At 35.6% G+C, this 26,273-nt stretch overlaps 1 protein-coding gene across 1 annotated transcript; it reads right to left on the bottom strand.

The window, feature by feature from the left end:
- Positions 1 to 138: 138 nt before the first annotated feature.
- On the bottom strand, positions 139 to 26,273 carry LOC106883267 (trifunctional enzyme subunit beta, mitochondrial). Its single transcript, XM_089366652.1, has 15 exons — positions 26,134 to 26,273; positions 14,486 to 14,533; positions 13,032 to 13,161; positions 10,030 to 10,061; positions 8,335 to 8,402; positions 8,167 to 8,254; positions 7,827 to 8,017; positions 7,265 to 7,357; positions 7,090 to 7,177; positions 4,777 to 4,901; positions 1,321 to 1,448; positions 773 to 860; positions 588 to 662; positions 338 to 502; positions 139 to 244 (listed from the first exon to the last, which is right to left on the bottom strand). The coding sequence occupies exons 1-15, from the start codon at positions 26,192 to 26,194 to the stop codon at positions 206 to 208; spliced, it is 1,419 nt and encodes a 472-aa protein (XP_089222778.1). The 5' UTR covers positions 26,195 to 26,273; the 3' UTR covers positions 139 to 205.

Raw genomic sequence — 26,273 nt, 5'->3', positions numbered from 1 at the left:
TTGTATAACCATTTCCATAGAGAAGAGTGAAGTTTCTGTTTTATATCCATTGTTTATGGTGCATAAATGAAAGTTCCATAAATGTAAATTTTACAAAATGCTGGATGTTGTTAAAAAAAAAAAATTTTCTTCAAACTCTTAAGTTTAAAAATATTTATTGCAATGAAATGTTACATTTTGTAGACCAGCATATGTATAGTGGAATTCATTTAACTGGATATGCTTCAACAATCATGCCATGGCCCTGTAAAAGAAAGAAAAAAAAAAAAAGTGGTAATATGCCTTGTTCTATTTTACTGTAAATATGACATCTTTAAAATACTAAAATGTAACTTACAATGCCTCCAGCTGCACATGCTGCCACAAGCCCATACTGCCCACCTTCTTTGTGTAAACGATTGGCTGCTGTAGTAACTAATCGCACTCCAGTTGCACCAAATGGGTGACCAATAGATAAAGAACCTCCCCACAGGTTAAATTTTGAAAGATCAGGAGTTCCAACCTATTAGAAAAAAAAAAAAAACATTAATAGTAAGAAATCAGCTGTATGTTTGTAAATAAAACAAACAACCAAAAAATATTCTTACTTTTGAACTGCGTCCCATATAGGTTTTGGCAAACCAGTCAGAATCCATTGCCTTAAGATTGGCCAGGATTTGTCCCTGTGGAGAGCAAAATAACTTTTTAGTTTTCTCATACCAAAATATTCACAACTCATTTTATAATTTTTGTCTGTATAATAAAGAGAAAAAAAAAATTTCCAAGAACTTACTGCAAAGGCTTCATGATATTCAAATACACTGATATCACTTAATTGGAGACCTGCTTTCTCAAGGACTTTAGGTGTTGCATATGCTGGACTACAAGATAATTATTATTCATTTTAGACACTGCCACAAAAATACTTCCAGTTTTGAAATATTTAAAGTTTTTTTTTCTCCTTTTTAAAATTTTAATAACAAACTCTTCATTTCACTCATCAATCCATGTAGATTTAAAGAATTCATATCCCTAACAGTCAGGGAAGGTGCAGTTTGAGGCACCAGTTAAGACAAGTTGAATTTTAAATGAAAAATTTAGAGCTCATGATTAGAGCTGAGAGTTTCAATATGAATCAGACCTACCTCAGCAAACTCATCTTATTGTGTAAAAATGCAAGCATGTTTCAAACTAGACTTTTTAAAATTTTATTCGATGATTTTTGTTTATTTATTTTATTTATTTTTTTTTTGTAAGAAAATAAATTAATTTCTTCAAATTGCTTTCTCCTTGATGACTTAAAGCTTTATATATGTATATTTATAGATAGATTTCACTTACCCTAGAAGAAGTTGATCTTTAGGATCTTGAGAGACATAGACAAAATCTCGTAGGTATGCTTTGGGTTTGAAGCCCATGGCTAAGGCCTTTTCTTCTGACATCAAAAGGCAAGCTGAAGCACCATCAGTCTGAAAATATTAACTGCATCAGTTACGCCATTTCTTCAAATTGAAATCTGTATACAATTTAGCTTCAAATAACTCAAAACATTGATATGTCTGTTTTCATATCCTCATAAATTAGGCCTGTGTTATTTTGTGTTTAGTACAAGCTATTTTTTTTTCAGCTTTAATTATTTTACAAGTTTGTTGTAGTTAAATTTTGCACTCATTATAAAATACCAACTAGTAACTCTTACCTCATAACACTTTTCTCAGTCTTTCATTACAATTAAGATTCATTCAGTTTTTCCTTGTCAACCTCGGAATTTACTCAGATTGGTCTTTAATATATGTAAAGTATAGTTATATTCTGTTTTATACATAAATAACTTTATAGTGCTCGAGATGAAACCAAGTCTAGAATGTGAATTTTTTTTCTTATTGGGATTAGACCATAGAGTCTAAAGTAGGAAGAAAAAATCTACACTAATGTACTTTTTCTGAAATCAACTGACACTGGTAAATCATGTAATAAGAATATTATTGATAGCAGTCGATAGAAATAGGCTATGACTGTTTCAGTTGATTTATTGATCGAAGCTGTTGATGGTTTATGTTTTTTTTTTTTTTTTAAGAACACATAGTTAAAGAATTCCTCAAACATTTCTAGGTATCTGTACAAAATAAAATATTTAAATGAGTTATGAAAATTTCAGGCTCAGTGAGATTTTGCATTTGAGTAACCTTTAGTCAGCTCTATGCAGATTAGTGGTGCCTATGTTGCACAGGATTGATATGCTCGCCATTCATTTCAATTATTACAGGCTATTATTTAAGACTTTTTACATTTAGCTTTATTTAAAAACTGATTGGTTGCTACATAAAGCAGAATAAGTGATTGAATTGAAAATATTTAAGAGGATGAAATTTAGCCCTAGATATTAAAAGCCCTTAATACAGAAGGTGTTCTTTGGCTAACTTGTGTATACCAGGTGGTATACCAAAGCAATTGCAATCTTGGGTGATCATCTCAGATTTTAAAAAGGGAGACACGAGAACGCATGATTTATAGAATCTCTTTGATGAACCTCCCCAGTATAGTCTATACTAGGTATCTGGGAAAGAGACATAGGGACAAGCTAGCTGAAAAACAGTGTGGTTCCCATACTGGATGCTGCACAACCAAGTAGATATTCATTCTATAGTAGGTGTCTGAGAAATTGTGGGAACATTATCAAGAAGTGTAGGCTTGCTTTGTAAACCTCATAAATGCATATGACCACATGCCAAGAAGCATGCTGTGGAGGTTTTGTAAGAGTTTGGGATTAATGGGCAACTTCTGATTGTTGTGAAGTCCTGAATGCTCAAATGTTTGCATATGTATAAATGATGCTGAGTCAAAACCTTTCGACATGGGTGTTGGACTTTGGCAAGAGTATGAATTGTCACCTATTTTTATGAACTGGATTGATATTTGCAGAAGACCTGGTTCAACACAAAGTGATCTCTAGCATGCCCTGAATAGGTTTGTAAGGCAGGGATGAGAATTAGCATTGATAAGACAGATATCAGTCCTCTCTAAAAGGGCTTCCCAGTGCATCCTGTATGTTAGTAAAATATATTTGAGACAAGTGGAGGAGTTGAAGTATCTCAGGGCCATATTCATGGGTGGTGAGAAGCAGGAGGCTAAACGGGATGCTAAAATTGCAGGTGCTGGCATAGTGATGTGCCATGTCCAGCATTTGATCCTCAGAAGAGAGGTTGGTAAAAAATGCCAAACTTATCTTCATTGCCTATCTTCATCTATGGTCATAAATGTTGGGTAATGACCAAAAGAGTATGATTGCAAATACAAGTGGCTGAAAATGGATTCCTTCGGGATGTGTAACTCAAAGATCAGGGGGTCTCTCCATGTTGAGCAGCCACTTCAGTGCATTAAGAGGTCACAGCTCTGGTACTACAGACATGATTAGAATGTTGTATGAATTATTTACAAAAAGATTTCTTCAAGCCGAACCAACTGGCAGGATATCTAGGGGTAAACCAAGAATGAGATGGCTGGATAATATCCATAGTCTCAGTTGATCATGTTTCTAAATAGGATCCAGTGAAGATGTTTGAGGACTCTAACCCACAACCCTCCCAGGTATGGTGGGTAGAGAAGATTGATTAACTGACTTTCAAAGGAATCTTAAGACCAGCTGATGATTTACAAGAGCAAATATAACATAACTCAGCATCTATACAAATTAATCGGGTCTGTCTGTGGAATGACATTCTTGAGATTTCACCAACACAGTATTAAATGGCAGGCATCGACACCAGACACTGAGGAAAAATCAGAGTTGCCAGTCTCTCACCATTGAATCACAGAACATTACCACACATATGTGCTCGGGGCATATTGTGTGGATGAACATCATCATCATCATTATCATCGTCGTTTAACATCCACTTTCCATGCTGGCATGGGTTGGACTGTTTGACTGAGGACTGGCAAGCCAGAAGGGTGCACCAGGCTCCAATCTGATCTGGCAAAGTTTCTACAGCTGGATGCCAACCTGACACCAACCACTCCATGAGTGGAGTTGGTGCTTTTATGTGCCACCAGTACGAGGGCCAGTCAGGCGATACTGGCAACGAAAACACTCAAAAGGTGTTTTTTTATGTGTCACCTCCATGTGAGTCAGTCTGGCAGCACTGGCAACAACCACACTCAAATGTTTTTCACGTGCCAGTAAGGCGATGTTGGCAACGATCACGCTCGATTGGTGCTTTTTACATGCCACTCAGCAGCCCTGGCAACATCACGCTCGGATCGTGCTTGTAACGTTCCACTGGCACGAGTGCCAATCAGGTGGTACTGTCATTGGCCACATCGTGATTTTGTTTCACTTGCCACAACAGGTCTTCGCAAGCAAAGTTTCTTGTCCAGTGAATGAAGGGTACTCATAAGTGGGCTGGTTATACACCACTGGCATAGGCCAAGGGTTATGGTCTCACTTGGCTTATCAGGTCTTCTCAAGCACAGCATATCTCCAAAGGTCTTAGTCACTAGTCATTGCCTTGTTGAGGCCCAAAATATAAAGAGCTGCCTTAAATTAGAGGGATTTTGTTAAACAATGCAAAATATTTCAGATATGGCAGATTATTCATATTGGATTGAAACATATATATAAGGGTACCCTTTTAAACCAAGCTAGAAGGTGATACCATGGAAATGTGCTCTTTCTAAAGCAGGCTGTAGTAATCATAAAGAACTGTAGATACATAATCTTGAGCTAATAACCATATAGAAAGCCCTCATGTTCATATTTTAGTTGATGTTAAAATAGCTTTACCAGCTAAAACTTACCAGAAATGAAGAATTTGCTGCAGTGATAGTACCATGTGGTTTAATAAAAGCTGGTTTCAGTTTTTGTAGTTTTTCCATAGAAGAAGGACGGATACCATTGTCCTTCACAACCATTTCAGCCTTGCCTGGAATTACAAAGTACAAGAAACTATAAACATTATGTGAAAAGTGATGAGTTAGAAAAACTTTAATTTTCATTTCATAATTCTTTTCTTTATAATATAACTGTTTTATGATGTTAAGCATATTGCTGAATTGAAGACAAAAATAATTTCCAGACTGATTCTATTATGACCTGTCAGGCAAAAAGTGCTACAATTCTAGAAGAGAGAATTTCCATCATCACTGCAGTTCTCAGACATTGTTGTACAAAATAACTTTCAATTTGACATAAATGCCATTAGTAAAATGAAAGCCCCAGGTTATCAAATAAAAATAACATTGGATTCACTCATTTGTCATGTTGAATCATTTGCTTACATCAGTAATTTTGTTTGACAGTTACAATCTCAAAAATGAAAGACACTTGCCCAAGGACTCCAATGTGTCTTATAGGGCAGCCTCCAGTCATTCAGTCAATGCTTTATAAGTGAATTTGATGGACAAAAATTGTATGGAAGCCTATCACATTTGTGGATATTGACATTGTGATATTACTTTAATAGTGTTATGATGTTTACATTCCTTGTTGACATTATGACTAGCCACATTGTGCTTTCAAAGACCTGTGGGATAATAAATCCCTGACTTGAAAGACATAAGGGTTCTATGTGTAAAAAGAACATCCAGCTGTAAAATGCAGCATCAAATAAGCCTTCATCCAACCTATGCTAGCATGGATAAACAAACTTTAAAATAACTGCAATTGATGATAATACTCCATCACACCAACAAATTTACAAGGGTCGGCTGAAAAGTTCATAGGCTGACCAAGATGCTCTCATGGAATGCGACCAAATGAGGTTTATTATTCAACATAGTCCCCCTTGTGGTCCACACACTTCTTCCATTGGTGTTGCAGTACTTGGATCTCATTGGTGAAAAAGCTTCAATCCTGTTGGTTAAAAATGTCGTCAACAGCAGATATGATATCATCATTGTGATATTGGTTCCCAGCCAAGTGTTTTTCATGTTGAGGAACAGATGATAATTAAGAGGAGGGTGATCACAGCAACCATTGAAAACAAGGACTTGTATGCTAAAGCATTGTCTGGATGAAACAAGACCCCTTTTGTCAAAAGGCTTGCTCTTCATAGCCTTTTGTAACTGCTTCACCAAGTTGGCATAGTACTCTCCATTGAAGGTGTGGCCCATTTGAAAACAGTCAATAAACAATGCCTTTCATATACCCAAAAAACAGGCCATCATCTTCCCTGTAGATGAAACTACCGTGGCCTTCTTAGGAGCATGAGGAGTGTTTCCACTGCATGGATTGTCTCCGTCTCTGGCTGAAAGTGATGAAACCAACTCACATCCTGAGTTAGAAAACATTCAAGGAAACTAATTGGATCTACCTCAAACAATGTCAGATTATTTCATGATGTGATCAGTCTGGTGCACTTTTTATCAGGTGTCAAGACATGGCACCCACTAAGCACAATGAATAGGATATTGGCTTTTTGATTTATAGTCAGTTGCCTGTTATTTATTACTATGTGGTGAGCACAAAGTTTTCCTCGATAGTGGCAGTTGTAAGACGTCCACACGTTGGGTCATCTTCAGGACTCTCCCTTCCTCTCCTAAATTCAGTTGCTCACTTCTGCATTGTTGATAAAGCTGGAACAATGTAGCAACCATGGCAGCATGAATGTCTTTGGGGGACTAAACCATTTTACTGCTGGCACTTGATAGCACCACAACACCAAATTTTGTCCATTTTCAAGAAGTCCTGCTACTAGTTACTTTTGAAGTCTTTGAACAGTCAGATGTCAGTTTACCTAGAAAAAACAATGCAAATAAAGAAGTGTTGAAATGAATGAATGCAAGATTTCACAGCTCTAGCATCACTCCTTCATCGTCCACCTATGAACTTTTCAGTTCACACTCATATGAAATATTTTGGGAAAATTAAAATTTTCTGATTCCTTATATCTTTATATCTTCTTTGTCCTATAATTCAGTTAATAAAATATATCTGGGTCATTGAACTTTGACAAAATTCAGCAAACTTTCATTCTCAGAATTTGATGGAAGGAATGAAGTCTTCAGATGAGCAAATAGTGAAAATTCAAGCTGTGTACCGGAGATAGCTTATTTAAAAACCATTATTTTGGCCATTACTTCAATGATTGATTAAAAGCAAACTATTCTTACCTGCTACTTTATAGGGAACAATATCGGTAAGCAATCCTTTGTCAGAAGCTTCTTGTGCAAACATATGTGACCTTTGGGCATATTCATCCTGTAATTAAAAAAAAAAAAAAGTAATTTCAATAAACAATGGTAACACTTGACAAAATTTAGTTATTCCAAGTTTCCAAAAAATTACCTGTTCTTGGCGGGAGACAGAAAAAGCTGATGTTAGTCTGTCAGCAGAATGGCCCATTGTTTCTCCAGTAGAGAATTCAGACACTGATGGAAGCTGGGGTGAATAAAAGAAAACAAAAAGCAATATTACATGCATCTTGAAAATTACAAAAGAAAGGTCAGTATCTAACCAGAAGAAGGAATTGGTAGGAAATATGTCATGAAATATAGCAGTAATGTTTCACATAGAGATTTTACTAAATAACAATTTCCTGACAATGTCAGGCTAAGAAATACGACAATGCTATAAGTTACCTTGAAATGAATAGACAAGTTGCTCAGAATAGCAGATAAAGTTATTTACAGATGCAAAGAGTTTTTATTATCATTTTTTAAATATCTAATCTATCATACCATTCTATATTTCTATAAATTTTCTAATTGCAAGAAAAATCAATTTTTGAGTAGAAACGTTGCCACCAATTTAAAGTGTTTTAATATTCAATTGAAGTAAATAAGCTAGTAAAATATAGATGGAAATAACAGTTTTGTCAAGTTGTGTAATAATTACAAATATAACTCACATCAGGAGTCAGAGAAGAAGGGGTCAACATTTGGCTGATCAAAGAAAGCTTCTGGGGAAGCTTTTTAGCTTTGTTTAGCGACAGCAACAGCTTCCTCATTTTACGACTCAATCGGATTGGAGCATCTGACAAAAACTCCACACCACCAGCAATAACAGCATCACAGTTCCCTGAAGCTATTAACCCTATAGCTGGAAAAAAAAAAGAAGGAAAACATATATTTCACTACTGGAAACAATACATTTGGTAATTGACATTGAAATAATACTGTACTCTTTTTCTTTCTATATAAACAATTCAAACAGCTCTATTCTAGATTAAGAGAAAAACTGCTAATAACCTGAAGTAATTGCTTGGTTTGATGATATACAAGCTTGGGTGACTGTGTGGGCAGGAATTTTGTCTGAGAAACCAGCTCCTAAACTTGCCTGAAAAGAGAAAGTAAAGTGAAAAGTAAAGGATTTGTAAATTTCGGCAGCAAATAAATCAAAGGAAAACAAATACTCACTTCTCTTGCTATGTTGCTTGTTTTCACTTCTTGTATTACAGTACCCATGATAATATAGTCCACAGCATCTGCCAAAAAAGAAAATCAGACAATCATTTAATAGTCACAATTTAACTGTAAAATATAAAATGGTAAGCATTTAGAAACATTCTGAATGAGGAAACAAAATCTTTGCAAAAAACAATATGACCAACTCCAACAATTGTTATACTTAACAGAATGCAATAATAAAAATATACCCACAGCAGCAGGTTTCTCAAATCAACAAAACTAATACATATTCTTGAATCTTTCCTTATAAAACATGCAAGAGGGGCAGCTTATGCCAAACACTGACAATAGACCATATAAACAACTAAAACTGCTATTACTCCCAGGAAATACAACTTAACATTATCAAACCGTCAGACAAAGCAAAATATAAGAAAGAGTCCTTAGTGATAATTCAATCTTCTAGTGACTCCAATGAGAATACACTTATCTTCTTGGTTGACTGATTATAACTGATAAACAATATTTCTTTGGAAATGATCTAATTATAAATCTCACAGAGAGAATTAAGCAGCAGTGTTACGATAAAGCAGTTGTATACTGTCAACTCTGACAGTCCCAATAAGGGAATCATACTGCTGTTATTTAGCCCTAGGAAGCTGGACCTAAAAATATATATATATTTGTGAGGGTTTGACATGCATCTTCAGCCAGCTTGTTTTGCTACTTCAGGTTGATGACGAGCAATGACTCAGAAACACGTCCCTGAATGCACACTGAGCGGGGTGGGGCTGCTTGTCTCCCCCTCGCAAATATAAGGACACAGAAAATGTGCCAAGGCCGACAGGAAGCAGTCCAGCTTCCTAGGGCTAAATATCAGCAGTATGATTCTCTTGTTGGGACTGTCACATTGAGTTGACAGTATACAACTGCTTTAATATTTCTTTGCTCAGACTGTCTTATTCATCTCAGTCCATCTCACTCTGACCCTGCTTATTTTAATTCCTTATGAATAAGAATTCTACCTGATTGGTGGGTTTCTTGAAGCTAGTGTTGCAAGTAGCTATAGTCAATTGTATCATAGAACTCAAAAAGATTTCATTCCCTGTATTATATCCATAGTCTTCTTGTATATCAGATAACCATCATGATGTCGTCTAATATGTCTGTTAAAGTAACCAGCTGCAATACCAGACTCGGCACCATTTGTTATTGAGATAGTCTGCAAGAAGACCTCATAGAAACAGTCCTACTACTTGATTGGGGTGCATGTGCAGAGATCATAGTTGTCATGTCGCTTATGACATGTTGAAGCTTAATTATTCTGTTAATTGTCAAGAATTTGAAACTGCTTCCCAGCTTGATAAATTAGACAATAATAAAGTAACTGCAAATTACTTATGGCTCTTAACTTATTCCATGTAATTTTGTTGTGTCTAGGAAGAGTCATTATGCCAATATTATAAACAGAATGTGAAACAGTTCAGAAACAATTATGTATCATCATCTGTTTTAGCTACTCTCACCTGCCCATTGTTGCTTAGAAACTTGTAAAAAGTTGGTTATAAATATCTTATAGTAGCTAGTGTCTACACAAACTTTCCTTACTCCCAGTATTTCCTTTCTCTCCATTAAACCTAATATAGCAGGCACAATTCAAACTATAATAAACAAACATCTAATAATATGAAAAAATAAATTTACCTTTTGACAAGTTTGTTCGCTTAACTAAACCACTACAAAAAATAAAATACAATATATCAAATATTATTCAAAGGATGTTTCTAAATAAAATATTAAGTAAATTTTTACTACTGATTAAACAAAACTTCTAGTTTACTATCATCAGTTAAAACTGACTAATTTTCTTAATATTTATTATTAAAACCTTTCAGAACTTTTGAGAATAAACTTTTGTAAATACCAGTTCAATGTTCATTGCTTTGATGAGGGCATAATGATAAAATTTTAAAATTATATTGTTTATCCATTTACCTATAATATAAAATATATTCAGCTTAAAATACAAAGAGTCTTTGAGAAAATTAGAAAGTCATTAAAGTTATCTCCATTTTCAAGAAAATAAATCTATTGAGTACTTTTTAAATGAGCAAATTATTGAACTTTAGGTTATCTTTCTCAATGAATGTTTCATAAATAATTTTTTAATATTGTTTAGCTACAAACTTTAATTTTTTAAATATTTTATTTCACATTCTGCAAACTTAGTTTATACAATATTTACACTGACACAGAAGACTTCACCATAAACAACACTCCTTGTGATGTATCTTTCTGGATGAGTTGAAGATATGTCAGCTACTTCTAGCAGGTTGAGCAACCACATAAAATCTCCCATATTTATGAGTATGTGTAGATTAGTTATATTTGTGGCAAATGAAGAATGTCAAATTATTTTGATAACAATTTTTGTCTCAAATATTAACATAACATCCCAGTGAAATATCTTAACGGAAACTTCTTCATACATAAAGCAGTAACTGACAAGTTTCAGTGAATTATTTTTCATTCATAATAAGGAATGTTTCCATGACTTATCTTTGGAGTTTCACAATTGTTTTGTAACAAATATTTCTCTACAAAATAATGTTTATCTTACAGATAGCAAGACTGACTGTTTTACTGAATGAAGGGCTTTGTAAATTAGTTTAGCCATCTCAACTACAAATAGTTTTAAGTGGAAGGAAATGCATTCAATAAATTGAAAATGGTTTACAGCAGAGTTTTCTGTTTTGCCTTCCAGTTTCCTTCTGTTCGTCTTTTTCCTTTCTTCACACATCCCTATTTCTTTTTTAGTTTTTGGTGGCATGTTAGGAAACAATAAACTTTGACCAAAAATAAAACACCTCCCTTAATTTTCTGCTGAACAATAATGTTAGAAATGATATTATAGTGGAACATTTTCAAAACTACAAAATGTCTGGTTTCATGAAATCATTGAAATAACATGCGATGAACAGAAGGGAAACATGATTTTTATAATAATATATATTCTGGGAGAATTGAATATAATTGAAATAATCCCTAAAATTCATAGAGGCTATTGGCAGTCTATTGGCAAAATTATCTTTAAAAAAAATAAGAGTTTGTTGGTGTCCAATAATAATAGTGAAATTATTGTGTATAGTGCTCAGGTGCACTACAACTCATCAAAGGTGCATGTACAGTGCATAGAATTATGTACAAAAGCCAGGAAAGTGAACAGTGTATGAGTCATGATGTACATATGTGCATGCAAATGGAGGGGGATACATCAAGTGTAGTGTTGGTGAATTTCAGGAAGCATGGAGGTTTTAAAGGATGCAATGTCTCGGCAACTAACAACATGCAGGTAGTTTGTTCCATGCTTCAGCAACTCTGAGTGTGAAAAAATATTTTCGAGAGTCATGAGAGCTGTGCTGTTTTCTGACTTTGTAGGCATGCCCACGTGTGTTAGACACCTGGAACTCAAAAAGGTGCTCAAGGTGGTTGTTGGCATGATGGTTAATAATTTTGTGGGTGTTTACCAAGTCAGTTGCCAGATATCGAAGCTTCAATGTATCTATACTCAGGGAAGCAAGGCATTCAGCATATAGTAGATACCTGATGGAGGGGATTCACTTGGTTGCATGTCTCTGAACAGTTTCCAGGAGGTCAATGTCCTGAGCAAAATAGGGGTTCCAGACTGGTGATGCAAATTACAAGTGTGGCTGCACCATAGCCATATACAGCCTTAAATCGATAGCTGAGCGCAACCGACAAAGGTCTTGCTGAGTGATGCCAACACGCCCTGGCCTTCTTGACAATTTTAGAGATTTGCTTTGTCCAGTGCAAATTGCTGCTGACAGTAATGCCCAGGTCACAATAACAAGACTTCTTGATATTAGTGTGTGGAGAGAGTATGTGGATGCTGGGTAAAGGACATTTAATATTTCAAACAGGTACTTTTATTTTAAAAAAAGGAATTCTTTGAAAAATGGTTGATCCTAAATTTTAGATATTCCTCTCCCAGAATACATTGATATAATCACTTTTTACTATTAATCTCTTTATACTGGATATTCATTGATGTATCTTTCTGTATAGTGATGACCAATAAATCAATATACTGGAACAAAATCTGATCTAGATCTATAAAGGGAACAATATACTGGCTCCTTACTCAAGAAAACTTTCTTAAAATAGAAAGCAAATTATGGTTTTAAGATATATGCAGAAATATGCAGTCAAAAGTCAACTGAAATTCTCAGCTCACTTCACTTCTCAGAAAATGATCTAAAATTTTTTTTTTTTTCTTAAAGGAAAGTGGATTGATAAAAGCATTGGACAAAATGCCTTGTAGAATTTGCCTTTTATCTATCTGAGGTAGATAAAAGAAAGTACCAGTCAAGTATTGGGTTTCATGATATTGACCAATTCCTCTCGGCTAATTTTCGGGCCTTGTGCCTATGCTACAAGCAAATCTTATATACTTTACATAATTAGTATAACAAAACCTTCAACCAATTAAATGACAAAATAGCAGCAGTTTACCAAATACTTCATCAAACTGTGTAAAAGACTAGACTAGAAATTAGACATTTGAAACTTTTAAATGAGGGAACATGAAAGTTTCCATCTGCAGAAATCTCAGATTTAGTAGTACTTTGATCTAATTCAGAAAATCAATTTTTATTTATTTATTTGGCTATATAAAGCTTACTTACAGCAATGCATTTCGAGCTAAATCATGAGGCATAAGGTTAACATAGGTTGTTCCAGAGGTCAAAAATGGAATACGGATACCTTCTACTAATACAACATTCCGAACACCAGGTTTTGAAAGAGTTTTTCGACCTACAAAAGGAAAAATATAAAAATTATCATTAACAACTTTGAAATGAATAAAAGTAATTCTCTTAGCCCTCATGACAAATCTGCCTAAGAGGTACTAAACTTCTAAGAGGGATAATAAATATTGGTGAACATTACTCCACTACAGGTGTGTATTTAGGCATATCTCTAGCATACTGTAGACCATTCTGATATTTTCTCAATGTTTGCGCCAATTATAAACAGCGTTTTTACATTTATACCTGTAGCTTTTAAATACATTGATATTTAAACATCTGGATTTTTTTTTTATACAACAACGCTCAAGATGCATCATGACAGTCATTTATGACATACTGTTATCATTATAGTTACCTCTGTTTAATTTTATAATAATATTAATTTCTTCTCATACATATGTGGCTTGGCTACTGTAATCTATTCCAGTGTATCTCTTATTTCTTTATTGCCCACAAGGGGCTAAACATAGAGAGGACAAACAAAGGGATTACGTCAATTACATCGACCCCAGTGCGTAGCTGGTACTTATTTAATCGATCCCGAAAGGATGAAAGCCAAAGTCGACCTTGGCAGAATTTGAACTCAGAATGTAGCGGCAAACGAAATACCGCTAAGCGTTTCACCCAGCGAGCTGACATTTCTGCCAGCTCGCCGCCTTAACAGTGTATCTCTTGCTAAACAAACACAATCCCGATGTCGTAGTCTATCCTGTAATATTCAGTGCACTGTTTTTACCCAGGGAAAGAGTAGTTGCATATTAACCCTTTAGTATTTAAACTAGCCATATCGGGCTCAAATATTCTACATGTTTAATGATGAAGCCAACCAGATTTGGCCTTTACACCTACCATACAATGTCATTCTAAAAACATACAAAATTACATTGTTGAAATCTCAAAGCTATGAGATAATACATGATTAATTTGAACCAATTTCAATAAATAAGCAATATGTTTGACAGAGTAATCTGAATGCTAAGGGGTTAAAAAGCAACTGATATATAATTTAACATCACATCACACTTATACACCTACAATAAATTTTGGAAGGTTCAAATTGAAAACATTCTTTATTTGTCTTGATTCCCCAACTATGCGTTATGGGCTTAAATATAATTTGAATGCCAATTGAAGAAATTAAATCTAAATAACTATCAAGCAGTTTATTCTAATGTGATTCATGAAAGCTATGTCAGCTATAGCAAAGTAGCACTGGAGACAGTTGAAATTTAAGTTTAAAGTCCCACTTTTTGTAGTCAGTATAAAGGAAAACAGCTACATAAAGCATAATAATACATACAAGCAACTAAATATGTAAACTTTCTTACTTGGAGCAACATTCTGGTGAGCAAACGATACATTGAAACAGCGAACACCTGTCAAGGGAGATACAAAATACAAAAATTGTTATTTTATACAGTGAAGTTAAATGATTTCCCTTCCTTTCTCTATTATTTTTCAAAGACTCAGCCTTCTAATTCCGATTACTGACCAGAGAAACTAACTTCCTAAGTTTCCCATGACACCTTAAAAATTAGGATTAGAGTTAATCAATAAAAGTCAGCAGATGAAAAGATTTGCAGTACTGATTACTGTAATTGAGAATAACCTCAATGGTTTGACATTTTCAGAAATTTTGATCAATCTGATAGCAAAATAAATGGCAATAACTGCTAATAATTATTCAACTTTAATAAACAGCATTGTGCTTGTTGTTGGATAAACGATGAAAATACCTAATCATAAGTTGTGAGTTATATGCATTTACTCCAAACAATTTATCCAGAAGTACAATTTCAATGACTTGAGAGTTAGTCAATACAGGAGCCAGTTTCTTTCCTCTATACAAATAACTTTATCTGTAGCGTTGTTATGTTACAGGTGCTGAAAGTCTTCATAGATAATTAATGATTAAGTTGATGCTTCACATCGCTGCAAAAATATAAGGCTGTGTTTATTCTTCACCCATCTCAGAGTTGGTATAGAGCTGTGAAAACAGATATTAGGAAAATTGCATTGGTTTGAGTATGAAGCTACGAAAACAGCTATAAGAGAAGAATTTGCCACAGACCATAATGAATGGTGTCCAAATTCCGTCTCCTTTTCGTGCTAAAAATGGCTGTTTATAAGGCTGTTGCTGAAAGAACATTCTAGAACTTAACAAATGAACAAGGAATTCTGGTTGGCTAAAATTGGGATCTGCAGGCACAATAAACTTGTGATTTACATGCAATCAGAAATGAAGATGAAGTCAACTATCATCCATATCTAAATCAGAAACAATAACAGAATGTCAGCTTGTTCGATCACATCAAGGCCAAAGTTCTCTATTCAGACACACTGCTCTTCTACTCCTTTCATTGGCTGAAATTTTGAATGTAAAAGATAGTATCAAATGATTCTTGGCTCATAGCAACCTGTAGGGATTGAAAATGTTGGCACTCCATCGCTTACAACGTTGAGGGTTCTAGTTGATCCAATCAACAGAACAGCCTGCTCGTGAAATTAATGTGCAAGTGGCTGAACACTCCACAGACACATGTACCCTTAACATAGTTCTTGGGGATATTCAGCTTGACAAAGCTGACCCTTTGAATTACAGGCACAACAGAAACAGGAAGTAAGAGTGAGAGAAAGTTGTGGTGAAAGAGTACAGCAGGGTTCACCACTATCCCCTGCCGGAGCCTCATGGAGCTTTAGGTGTTTTCGCTCAATAAACACTCACAATGCCCGGTCTGGGAATTGAAACCGCGATCCTATGACTGCAAGTCGCTGCCCTAACCACTGGGCCATTGCGCCGCCACAGGGATTGCAAATATATAGTATCATATAGGTAATGCACCTGAGTCGAAGTGCCATCAATTTACTTTTCCAAAAAATTAGATACTTCAAGGCGCATTAGTTGCTGGTATGAAACGCAGCCAAATAACTTAACTAATAGTTGTTGAAACAAATGACAAAATTACATTTATGTGACTGAACAAGAGACAGAAATAAATCAGGTCAAAGAAAAAATATATTTGTAACTCTGAAGTAAAATTTTTTCACTGCAGTTTCTAGTTTACTGCATCCTATATTTTGACATTAAATCAACAGAGAAGTAGTTAATAAGAGAGTGTCCTCCCACTCTTCCTCAAGCACAATGGCTGCTGCAGTCATTGCTAATACTTTTAATAAATGTGGCGAGTGATGGGGAAAAGCAAAACAAAGCAAAAATAGGTTTAATCATAGAATTAGATGTTAAAACTCACATCATTAACAAGATTTACACTTTATTGAAATAATTAACTGTGAAAAGCATCCAGCCAATGTATTGTAATAAAAAAGAAACCTCTATGTCTGTAGTAAAACATGATTAGCTCCCAGACAGTGCAATGACGTAACTACAAGGACCAGTTCATTGACCTCAATGTTCTCTTTGCAAACACAATTCTCACTCACTCACTCATTCACACACACACACACACACACACACATTCATACACAAACATTCATACATACTCATACACACACACACACAAACACATTCATACATATACGCGCGCACACACACACATATACATATGTTTGTGTGTACCCTTGTCTTGACATCATATAATGACTGTAAACAAACATCAATCTTGCAAGCAATGATGGCTGTTTCCAGTCTTCAATGAAAATATGTCTGGTCATATACTCTTATTTCTGGGAAAGCCATTTCTACTCTAATATTTTTCTACTATTAGTAGATCTACTTCTAGTAGCAAAGTGATAGATTTGAGCTAATCAGAAACATTCATCAATTACATCTTTGTCTACAGAACCAAGTAGAATGAGACTAACAGTCCAATACTGGCAACTGCAAACCTTATGTAGCAAAAAAAATAAAAAGTACGGTAGTATAACAGTATAGGCACAGGCGTAGCTGTGTGTTAAAAAACTTGGTTCAACCAGATACTCCCTGGTTCAGTCCCATTGCATGGCACCTTGGGCAAGTGTCTTGTACTATAGCCTCGGGCTGACAAAAACTGAAAGAAGCCCATCATATATGTGCATGTGTCTTTTTATATGTGTTTGTCCCATCACCACCACCGCTTGATAACTGATGGTGTGTTTATGACCTCGTGACTTAGCAGTTTGACAAAAAAGGATGACAGAATAAGTACTAAGCTTTTAGAAAACATAAGTCTTGGGGGTCAATGTGTTCAACTAAATAACTCTTCAAGATGGTGCCCTAGTATGGCTGCAGTCAAATGACTGAAACAAAAGATTAAAGATAGTATTAATTATAACCAATATTATCATTCCTTAATTATAATTATTTATTGTAAATTAATAGATTCTGAGGAATTTAAAGCAGGTCTGTATTGGCAACTAATAACAGAATAAATTTTATGCCATGAAGAATAATTGTAATTATTTTTTTTTTTGTCCATAATCCCTACATTACATATATTACCAGCCTATTCAGATAAATGGCTCTACTAACAATTCTGTATGTTGAATACAATCTGCATCAGGCAAGCTATTTCCCCCATAAATTTTTTCTCTTTTATGTGTATTGTCCGTACGATACATGAAAATAAAAATTGATAGAAACAGCTGCACTCCAAAGACATGCCAAGGCCATCCAAATGCAACTATAGTACTCCATCATTCTGACCTTTGAATAGTGAAATCTTGATTATCACGGTACTGATACTGAATCAAAATTCTTGTAGTAGACACACTACATGAGGAATTTATCATAAACTCTTGATATCAACCTGCTAGAGACTTTCCCTAATTCTAGGATACAAACTTCCTGTTTTAAAATAATCTCAATTAAAACCTTCCATCAGGAGTGGGTGTGTTGTAAGAAGCTTGCTTCCCAACTACACAGTTCCGAATTTAGCCCTACTGCATGGCACTTTGGGCAAGTGTCTTCTACTATAGCCTCAGGTGAACCAAAGCCTTGTGAGTGGATTTGGTAGATGAAAACTAAAAGAAGCCCATCATATATATGTGCGTGCGTGTGTGTGTGTGTGTGTGTGTGTGTGTGTGTGTGTGTGTGTGTGTGTGTGTGTGTGTGTGTGTGTGTGTGTGTGTGTGTGTGTGTGTGTATGTCTATGTTTGTCCCCTATCACCACTTGGCAACCGGTGCTGGTGTGATTACATTCCTGTAACATAGTAGTTTGGTAAAAGAGACCGATAGAATAAGTCCCAGGTTTAAAAATTGAGTACTGGGGCCAATTGATTTGACTAAAAATTCAAGGTGGCACTCAGGCATGGCCAGTCTAATGACTAAAACAGGTAAAAGATAAAGATCAATTTATGCTCTGAACACCAGCCAAATGACAAAGTTGTTTTATTAAATTCTTCATTATTTTCAATATAGGCATAGCTGCACATTAAGAAGTCTGCTTTGCAACCATGTTGTTTTGGGTTTAATAAAGCTGTGCAGTACCTAGGGAAGTGACTGTTACTATAACCCCAGTAACCTAATGTCTTATGAATAGATTTGGTAGATGGAAACTGAAAAAGTCTGCATTTATATGTGTGCATAAATATTCAAGTCCCTGAACCTTAAAACTGCAAAGTTACTATCGTACAAGTGGTGTTGTTGGTTTGCAATCTTCCATGAAAATATGTCCAGTCATTGTGTTCTCCATGTTTGAAGGACTAGAAAATTTGCCTCACCTATACTAACATGGAAAAAGGACGTTCAAACAATGTGATGGCGTATAGACTTCATTCTGGTGATCTAAATATCTAAACTGATATTTAGATTATTACACTACAAATGTTTACACAAACACACACACACACACACACAACAGCACTCCATTTAATGTTCAGATAACATTCTGTGTACATACGTTATCTACAGTGGCCTCTGTATTACTTAATCTAAGAGATAAAATCTGGACCTGAAATGCATGACTTCAATGGAATTTTGGTTCCTGTCTCACCTGAACCTCTGCAACAAAGACTTTAAATAACTCTCAAACTCCTTCATTAATATGTATCAAACTATCTCTCATCCTACAGCCAGGACAATTTCATTTCATCTCACTCTCTCAACATATCATGAATGTACCAAAAGTTATTTTTTCTCACATCCTCCAACACAAATATCCTGGTTTACACAACAGCTCTCCAAATACTTTAATTCTTTCTCACTCCTAGACTCAGCTATTATTTGGTGTGCATGCTACACATACAATATACATCAAACAGGAATTTCCTTAATAATATCCAGCACAAATTTTGACTTCTGGCCAATCACAAGATGAAAGTGATGATAATGGAAATAGAATGATATTGAGAGTGGCATAAACTAGAACAAAACATATGACTTAAAACAAGGACCCGTCATGTTTGCTACAAAAATCTTAGATATGAAACTAGAAAAATAAAAGAAAAACTGGTCAAGGAGAAGCGGCTTCCTACACATGAGTGAGAGCATTATATAAAAAAATTTATATTTCTGTATATGTGTGTGTGTATATATACACATACACATGTCTATAATGTGTGTGGGTGTGAGATCACGAGGAAGTGTGGCACAACCTCAAGTGATTATGTAAACCAATTCTTGACACTGCAAGGCTTTTCTTCCTGCACTTACTAGTTTTAGAGTGAAAATCAGTGAGGGTAACCTGATCCCACTCTTTAGCCTTGGAGGTCTCACCAAAGTAGCTCAATAGGCTAAGACAGCTGCTAGGTGAATCACTTTACAGGGAGGGAGTTTAGAGAAGGGTGTAAAAGAGGGTACTGAACCATCTGAGGGACTCCATGCCTCTCTCCCAGAGAGTGAGAGAGGGAATATATATATATATATATATATATATATATATGTGTGTGTATGTAAGTGTGTGGCTAAGAAGATTGCTTTCCATGGTACCTGGTTGAGTCCCATTACATGATACCTTTGGCAAATATCTTCTACTATAGTCCAAGACTAACTAAAGCCTTATGAGTGGATTTGGTAAATTGAAACTGAATGCTTACTGTATGTGCATGTGTTTGTTTCTCCTTGTCTAAATCTCACATTGTAGTTCGAAATGTGGGATCTTTTTTAAAACGGGGGGCCACATTTTTCATTAATGTTTTACGTAGTGTTTTTGGTACCAAAAGACTTTCAAACTTCGTATACTTATCTATTTTGTGTTATAGAACAGAAAAATATTTTTGTATTCGAATTTATTTCATGTAAAAAATTGTCTTATTTCGATAATTTCAACCAATCACTGACAAGTATTCAGTTGTTTACATTTACTCCTTTGGTTGATTAAGCCATAGCTTCGTTTTATTTGCTTTTTTCATTTTCTTTTTTTCTTCTTCGTTTTATTTGCTTTTTTCTTTTTAAATTTGCTGTTTTACCCTAACCCTATCACCGATAGAATTGTTTCAGAATCGTATGTTTATGTAGTCGGCACTTAATGTATATCGGCTGAATGGACGTCAGTGATTGGTTGAAATTACAGAAATACGACAACTTTAACATGGAATAAGTTAGGGATTTCTTTTTTTTTTTTTAAGAAGACTAAGAGAAAAAGATGTTTTATATGACACATTCTACCAGTGTTCCAAGTTTCAAAGTGTTTCGTTAATGAAAAATGTGGCCCCCGTTTTAAAAAAGATCCGAAATGTGTCACTGTCATACAAGCAGTGTTATAAGGAGATATCTAAACTGGTGTAGTGACGCCTTTGATAGCAGACGACATTTCTGGAAAGCTTATCCACGCATGCGCAGGAACTAGTTCCGGAAGGAACACAGGAAGAGTCTCATGCGCATGCGTAGTCATCGATATCCAAGCTTCGCGCCCTTATTCATTCTCTTTCACGCCGGCCGGTGAAGGGCCCAGACGTACAAGCAGCCTCTCTCCAGCATTCCAACTCTGGAGACAGCTCTTTCCAACATTCCAACTCTGGAGCTAGACAAATAACCACCAACATCATTGACGGCGTCTCAGCAACCAAAAGGGCGAAGTGCTGCCTATTTCCTCTGTAAATAAATATTGTTGTGTTGATAGTTCAGAATCTGCGTTCCGTTGTTTCTTCTAGAAATTTTATGTACGGAAGCGGTATACCTAATGGTGTATAACCACTTTCCTACACTGGTGAAGGCCAACAAGAATGGGTGACACATTGTGCTCTTGAGCAAAACACTTCATTTCATGTTGCTCCTGACTACACAGCTGGCAAAACTGAGTAGTATTCCCTTAACCATTACTAGCTCACTCTTTTACCTACCAACCCTGTAGCTCAGATGGTAAATAATTATTTGCTCTTAACCTATTGGGCTTCTATACTACTTGTCTAAGTCATATTTTCTTTCCTTTTTCTTCTACATTTTGTTTAAGTCATACACTCTTGTTTTTCACACTGATGAAGATCCGTTACCTTAATTCAAAATGCCCTATGAAGATAAAAAATCTTCTCGCATTTATGTATAGAGTGCATTTTGGCAATCAGAGTAGTAACGGCCATAAGATATGTTACTTCACCTATTTTGTTATGAGGTGCTTTGTATTAAAAACTAAGCTATCAATGTGGTCCAACCAATGTGTTGGTTAATCTGTGGTTTTCTTAATTTTCTAATTCATTGCATTAAATACATACATATTACATATATATATAAATATTAATATTTCTAAGTCTCTTTAAAGGAGACTACAGCAGCGGTACTGGATATTAATAGTTATCGCTAAGCCAACATGGCAGTCCCCCAAAAAATAGGATGAATGCTACCGTTGATTAGCTCCAAGAGGCCATCACCTCTAGCTAGCTATGTGACACACGAATCTGTGTCCATTATAACCTTCGAATAGGGGCAGTCAGCCGCTTCCCCTTGCTGGTCTGGCAGCTACAGACTAGTTTCGAGGTATTGCCTCTTATCCATGTAGAGCAGCCGAACCCAGCAGGTGTGTGTGTATATACACACACACGCACACATATCTATATATATATACACACACACACGCACATATATACCTATATACACAAACACACATATATCTATATATACACACACATATATCTATATATATACACATATATCTATATATATACACACACACACATATCTATATATACACACACACACACATATCTATATATACACACACACACATCTATATATATATACGCACACACATATCTATACACACATCTATATACACACACACACACATATATATATACACACATATCTATATATATACACACACACACACACATCTATATATACACATATATATATATACACATATATATATATACACACACACACACACATCTATATATACACATATATATATATGCACACACACACACATATATCTATATATACACACACATATATCTATATATACACACACACACATATATATATCTATATAAATATACACACACAAGTGTGTCAATAGCCAGCTGGAGGAGACGTTCTCCTGGGGCTGAAAGCAACAGTAACATTCACCCTTAGGGTCTAGCTGCATTTAAGTGGCAAATATACTTCCCGTTGTCGTGCAGTTACTGTTTATACCTTGTTCAGAGATTTAACATTGCTTATACACACACATATATAAATCTATATAGATATACACACACATATATCTATCTATCTATCTATCTATATAGACACACATACATACATACATATATAGACACACATACATACATACATATATAGACACACATACATACATACATATATAGACACACATACATACATACATATATAGACACACATACATACATATATAGACACATACATACATACATATATAGACACACATACATACATACATATATAGACACACATACATACATACATATATAGACACACATACATACATACATATATAGACACACATACATACATACATATATAGACACACATACATACATATATATATAGACACACATACATACATATATATATAGACACACATACATATATATATAGACACACATACATATATATATAGACACACATACATATATATATAGACACACATACATATATATATAGACACACATACATACATATATATATATATATATATATATATATATATATATATATATATATATATATATATATATATATATATATATATATATGTATGTATATATATATATATATATATATATACATACACATCATCATCATCATCATCGTTTAACATCCGCTTTCCATGCTAGCATGGGTTGGATGATTTGACTGAGGACTGCTGAACCGGATGGCTGCACTAGGCTCCAATCTGATCTGGCAGAGTTTCTACAGCTGGATGCCCCTCCTAACGCCAACCACTCTGAGAGTGTAGTGGGCGCTTTTACATGCCACCGGCAGTAAGGGCCAGTCAAGCAGAATTGGCAACGGCCACGCTCAAAATGGTGATTTTTACATGCCACCTGCATAGGAGCCAGTCCAGCGGCACTGGCAACGACTTCATTCGAATGTTTTCTAATGTGCCATCGGTACAAGTGCCAGTAAGGTAAAGCTGGTAACAATCACACTCAAATGGTGCTATTTATGTGCCACTGGCATGGAAGCCAGACAGCTGCTTGGGCAATGATCACGCTAGGACAGTGCTGTTAGTGCTCCACTGGCACAGATGCCAGTCATGGAATATGGTTCAGTTATTATTTCGATTTTACTTGTCCCAACAGGTTTTCGCAAGCAGAGTTTAGTGTCCAATGAAGGAGAGGTTGGCATGGGTGCCAGTTGTTGAATTTGGTTCAATTTCAATTTCACTTGCATCAACAGGTCTTCGCAAGTAGAGTTTAGTGTCCAATGAAGTAAAGATACAAATAAGTGAGCTGGCTACACTTTTGGCAGAGGCCACAGATTATGGTCTCACTTGGCTTGCCCGGTCTTCTCACGCACTGCATACACATATATATGTACACACACACACATACATATATATATATATATATATACATATACACACATACACGTGTACATATATATATATATACATACACACAGATATACATATACACACATATATACACATACATATAACAGAGAAATATATATGCATGTATACACACAGATATACATAGAAATATATACACATATATATACACACACACATACATATACACATAGAAATATATATACATATATACACGTACACATAGAAATATATATACATGGCCCTGCTCGATCTGTAGAAAAGGCGTAGGTAGAAACTCTATAAGATGTACCCAGTGCAAGCTATAGACACATAAGAGGTGCAGCAATATCAAAGGAAGGTTAACTAGGAAGTTAGTTTTTGTATGTAGCAGATGTTCAGGAGCTATAAACACTGTAAATGTGCAGAAAACAACTTCTGCCACATTCCAGGGAGAAAAACTAGAAGTGGTTGATAGTTTCCGCTATCTAGGTAACCAAGTCAGTAGTGGGGGAGGGTGCGCTGAAAGTGTAGCTGCTAGAAAAAGAATAGCCTGGGCAAAGTTCAGAGAGCTCTTACCTCTGCTGGTGACAAAGGGTCTCTCTCTCAGAGTAAAAGGCAGACTGTATGACGCATGTGTGCGGACAGCCATGCTTCATGGCAGTGAAACATGGACTGTGACTGCTGAAGACATGCGTAGGCTCGCAAGGAATGAAGCCAGTATGCTCCGTTGGATGTGTAATGTCAGTGTGCATACTAGACAGAGTGTAAGTACCTTGAGAGAAAAGTTAAACCTAAGAAGCATCAGTTGTGGTGTGCAAGAGAGACGATTGCATTGGTATGGTCATGTGGCGAGAATGGACGAGGATAGCTGTGTGAAAAAGTGCCACAACCTAGCAGTTGAGGGAACCCGTGGAAGAGGTAGGCCCAGGAAGACCTGGGATGAGGTGGTGAGGCAAGACCTTCGAACTTTGGGCCTCACCGAGGCTATGACTTCTGACTGAGACCTTTGGAAATATGCTGTGCGTGAGAAGACCCGGCAAGCCAAGTGAGACCTAAACCCAAAGCCTCTGCCAGGGGTGTAGCCAACCCACTTATGCATTCCCTTCCTTCATTGGACACTAAACTCCGCTTGCGAAAACCTGTTGAGGCAAGTGAAATTGAAATCGAACTAAATTCGATGACTGGCATCCATCCCAACGTCGTCCCCTTCATTGGACACGAAACTCTGCTTGTGAAGACCTGTTGGGGCAAGCGAAATCGTGATGGCACCTGTGCCCAGCATCGCCTTTTTTTTGTTTGTTTTACTGAATCACTCAATATACCCACCCTTAATGAACCAGTCGTCTCACTAGATCTTGAATAGCCAATTTCTCTTTTTTTTTTTCGAACTGCATTGCACGCCTCTTAACGGGCTAACGGTGGAGTCCTCGCTCGACCCGTTAGAAATAGCAGTCAAATTTCTTTCAAATCACTTCCCCAGTAAACTTTTAAAAAAAGGGCACATTCGATAATGTAATTGAGTGTGCATTATTTAGTATGTAAATATATGATGGCGACCTTTCGAATGGTTATACGTTAAGTACTTTTAATGATATCTGTTCCAACAATGTTGGCTTGGAGCAAAATAACAACACCAATTCTGTAATCTTTTAAGAGTTCTCTGTAAACATAGAACTTCTTCCACCCACTTACTTAATCTTGTTTCTGGAGTTAAGAGGTTCTAAGATGACTAAGGGTACAGCATCTCAATATAATTAAGGAAAATAAAATATTTCAAAATACAAGCTTTCAGTTATATTTCACGCGATCACTGCCATTCAGGTCAACAAATAGGACTGGAGTGTTTTGTCAACGTTAAAGTACCACCAACCCGCAGGAGATTTGTTTATAGATACCCTTAGTTTAACAGATGATTCATATAGAGGTTTTGTGTAAATAAAAGAAGGCGAGACAGTGGCATATGAAATAAATAAATAAATAATTGTTAATCAAATACTTATGATTATCTTCGAAATGATTGTCAATGTTGGGTGGTTAAAAAAAAAAAGGAAGAGAAAAATTACAAAATATTGTGATGAATATCACAGATTAAAAACGAAGCTTACCAAGTGCTTTTGCTCCCGATAAAAGGGATACATTTCTGGCAGCGCAGAGAGCCATAGCCATAATTAGTGATCACCTTCAAATAAGTTCGAAGACGAATCACCACCAACAAATTTCATGGACTTTATAAACGACTCGCGTT

This window comes from Octopus bimaculoides, chromosome 19 (genome assembly GCF_046866305.1).
Source record: "Octopus bimaculoides isolate indiv1 chromosome 19, ASM4686630v1, whole genome shotgun sequence".
NCBI classification, from domain to species: domain Eukaryota; kingdom Metazoa; phylum Mollusca; class Cephalopoda; order Octopoda; family Octopodidae; genus Octopus; species Octopus bimaculoides.
This window is presented reverse-complemented; position numbering and strand designations above follow the sequence as displayed.

Excerpts from the sequence above, each read along its gene's own strand:
- LOC106883267 (XM_089366652.1), bottom strand. The coding sequence starts at position 26,194 with ATGGCTATGGCTCTCTGCGCTGCCAGAAATGTATCCCTTTTATCGGGA. Across the intron at positions 8,255-8,334 it reads CAAGCAACATAGCAAGAGAA|GCAAGTTTAGGAGCTGGTTT; the intron begins GTGAGTATTTGT and ends TTCTCTTTTCAG. Across the intron at positions 245-337 it reads CATGTGCAGCTGGAGGCATT|GGCCATGGCATGATTGTTGA; the intron begins GTAAGTTACATT and ends TTTCTTTTACAG.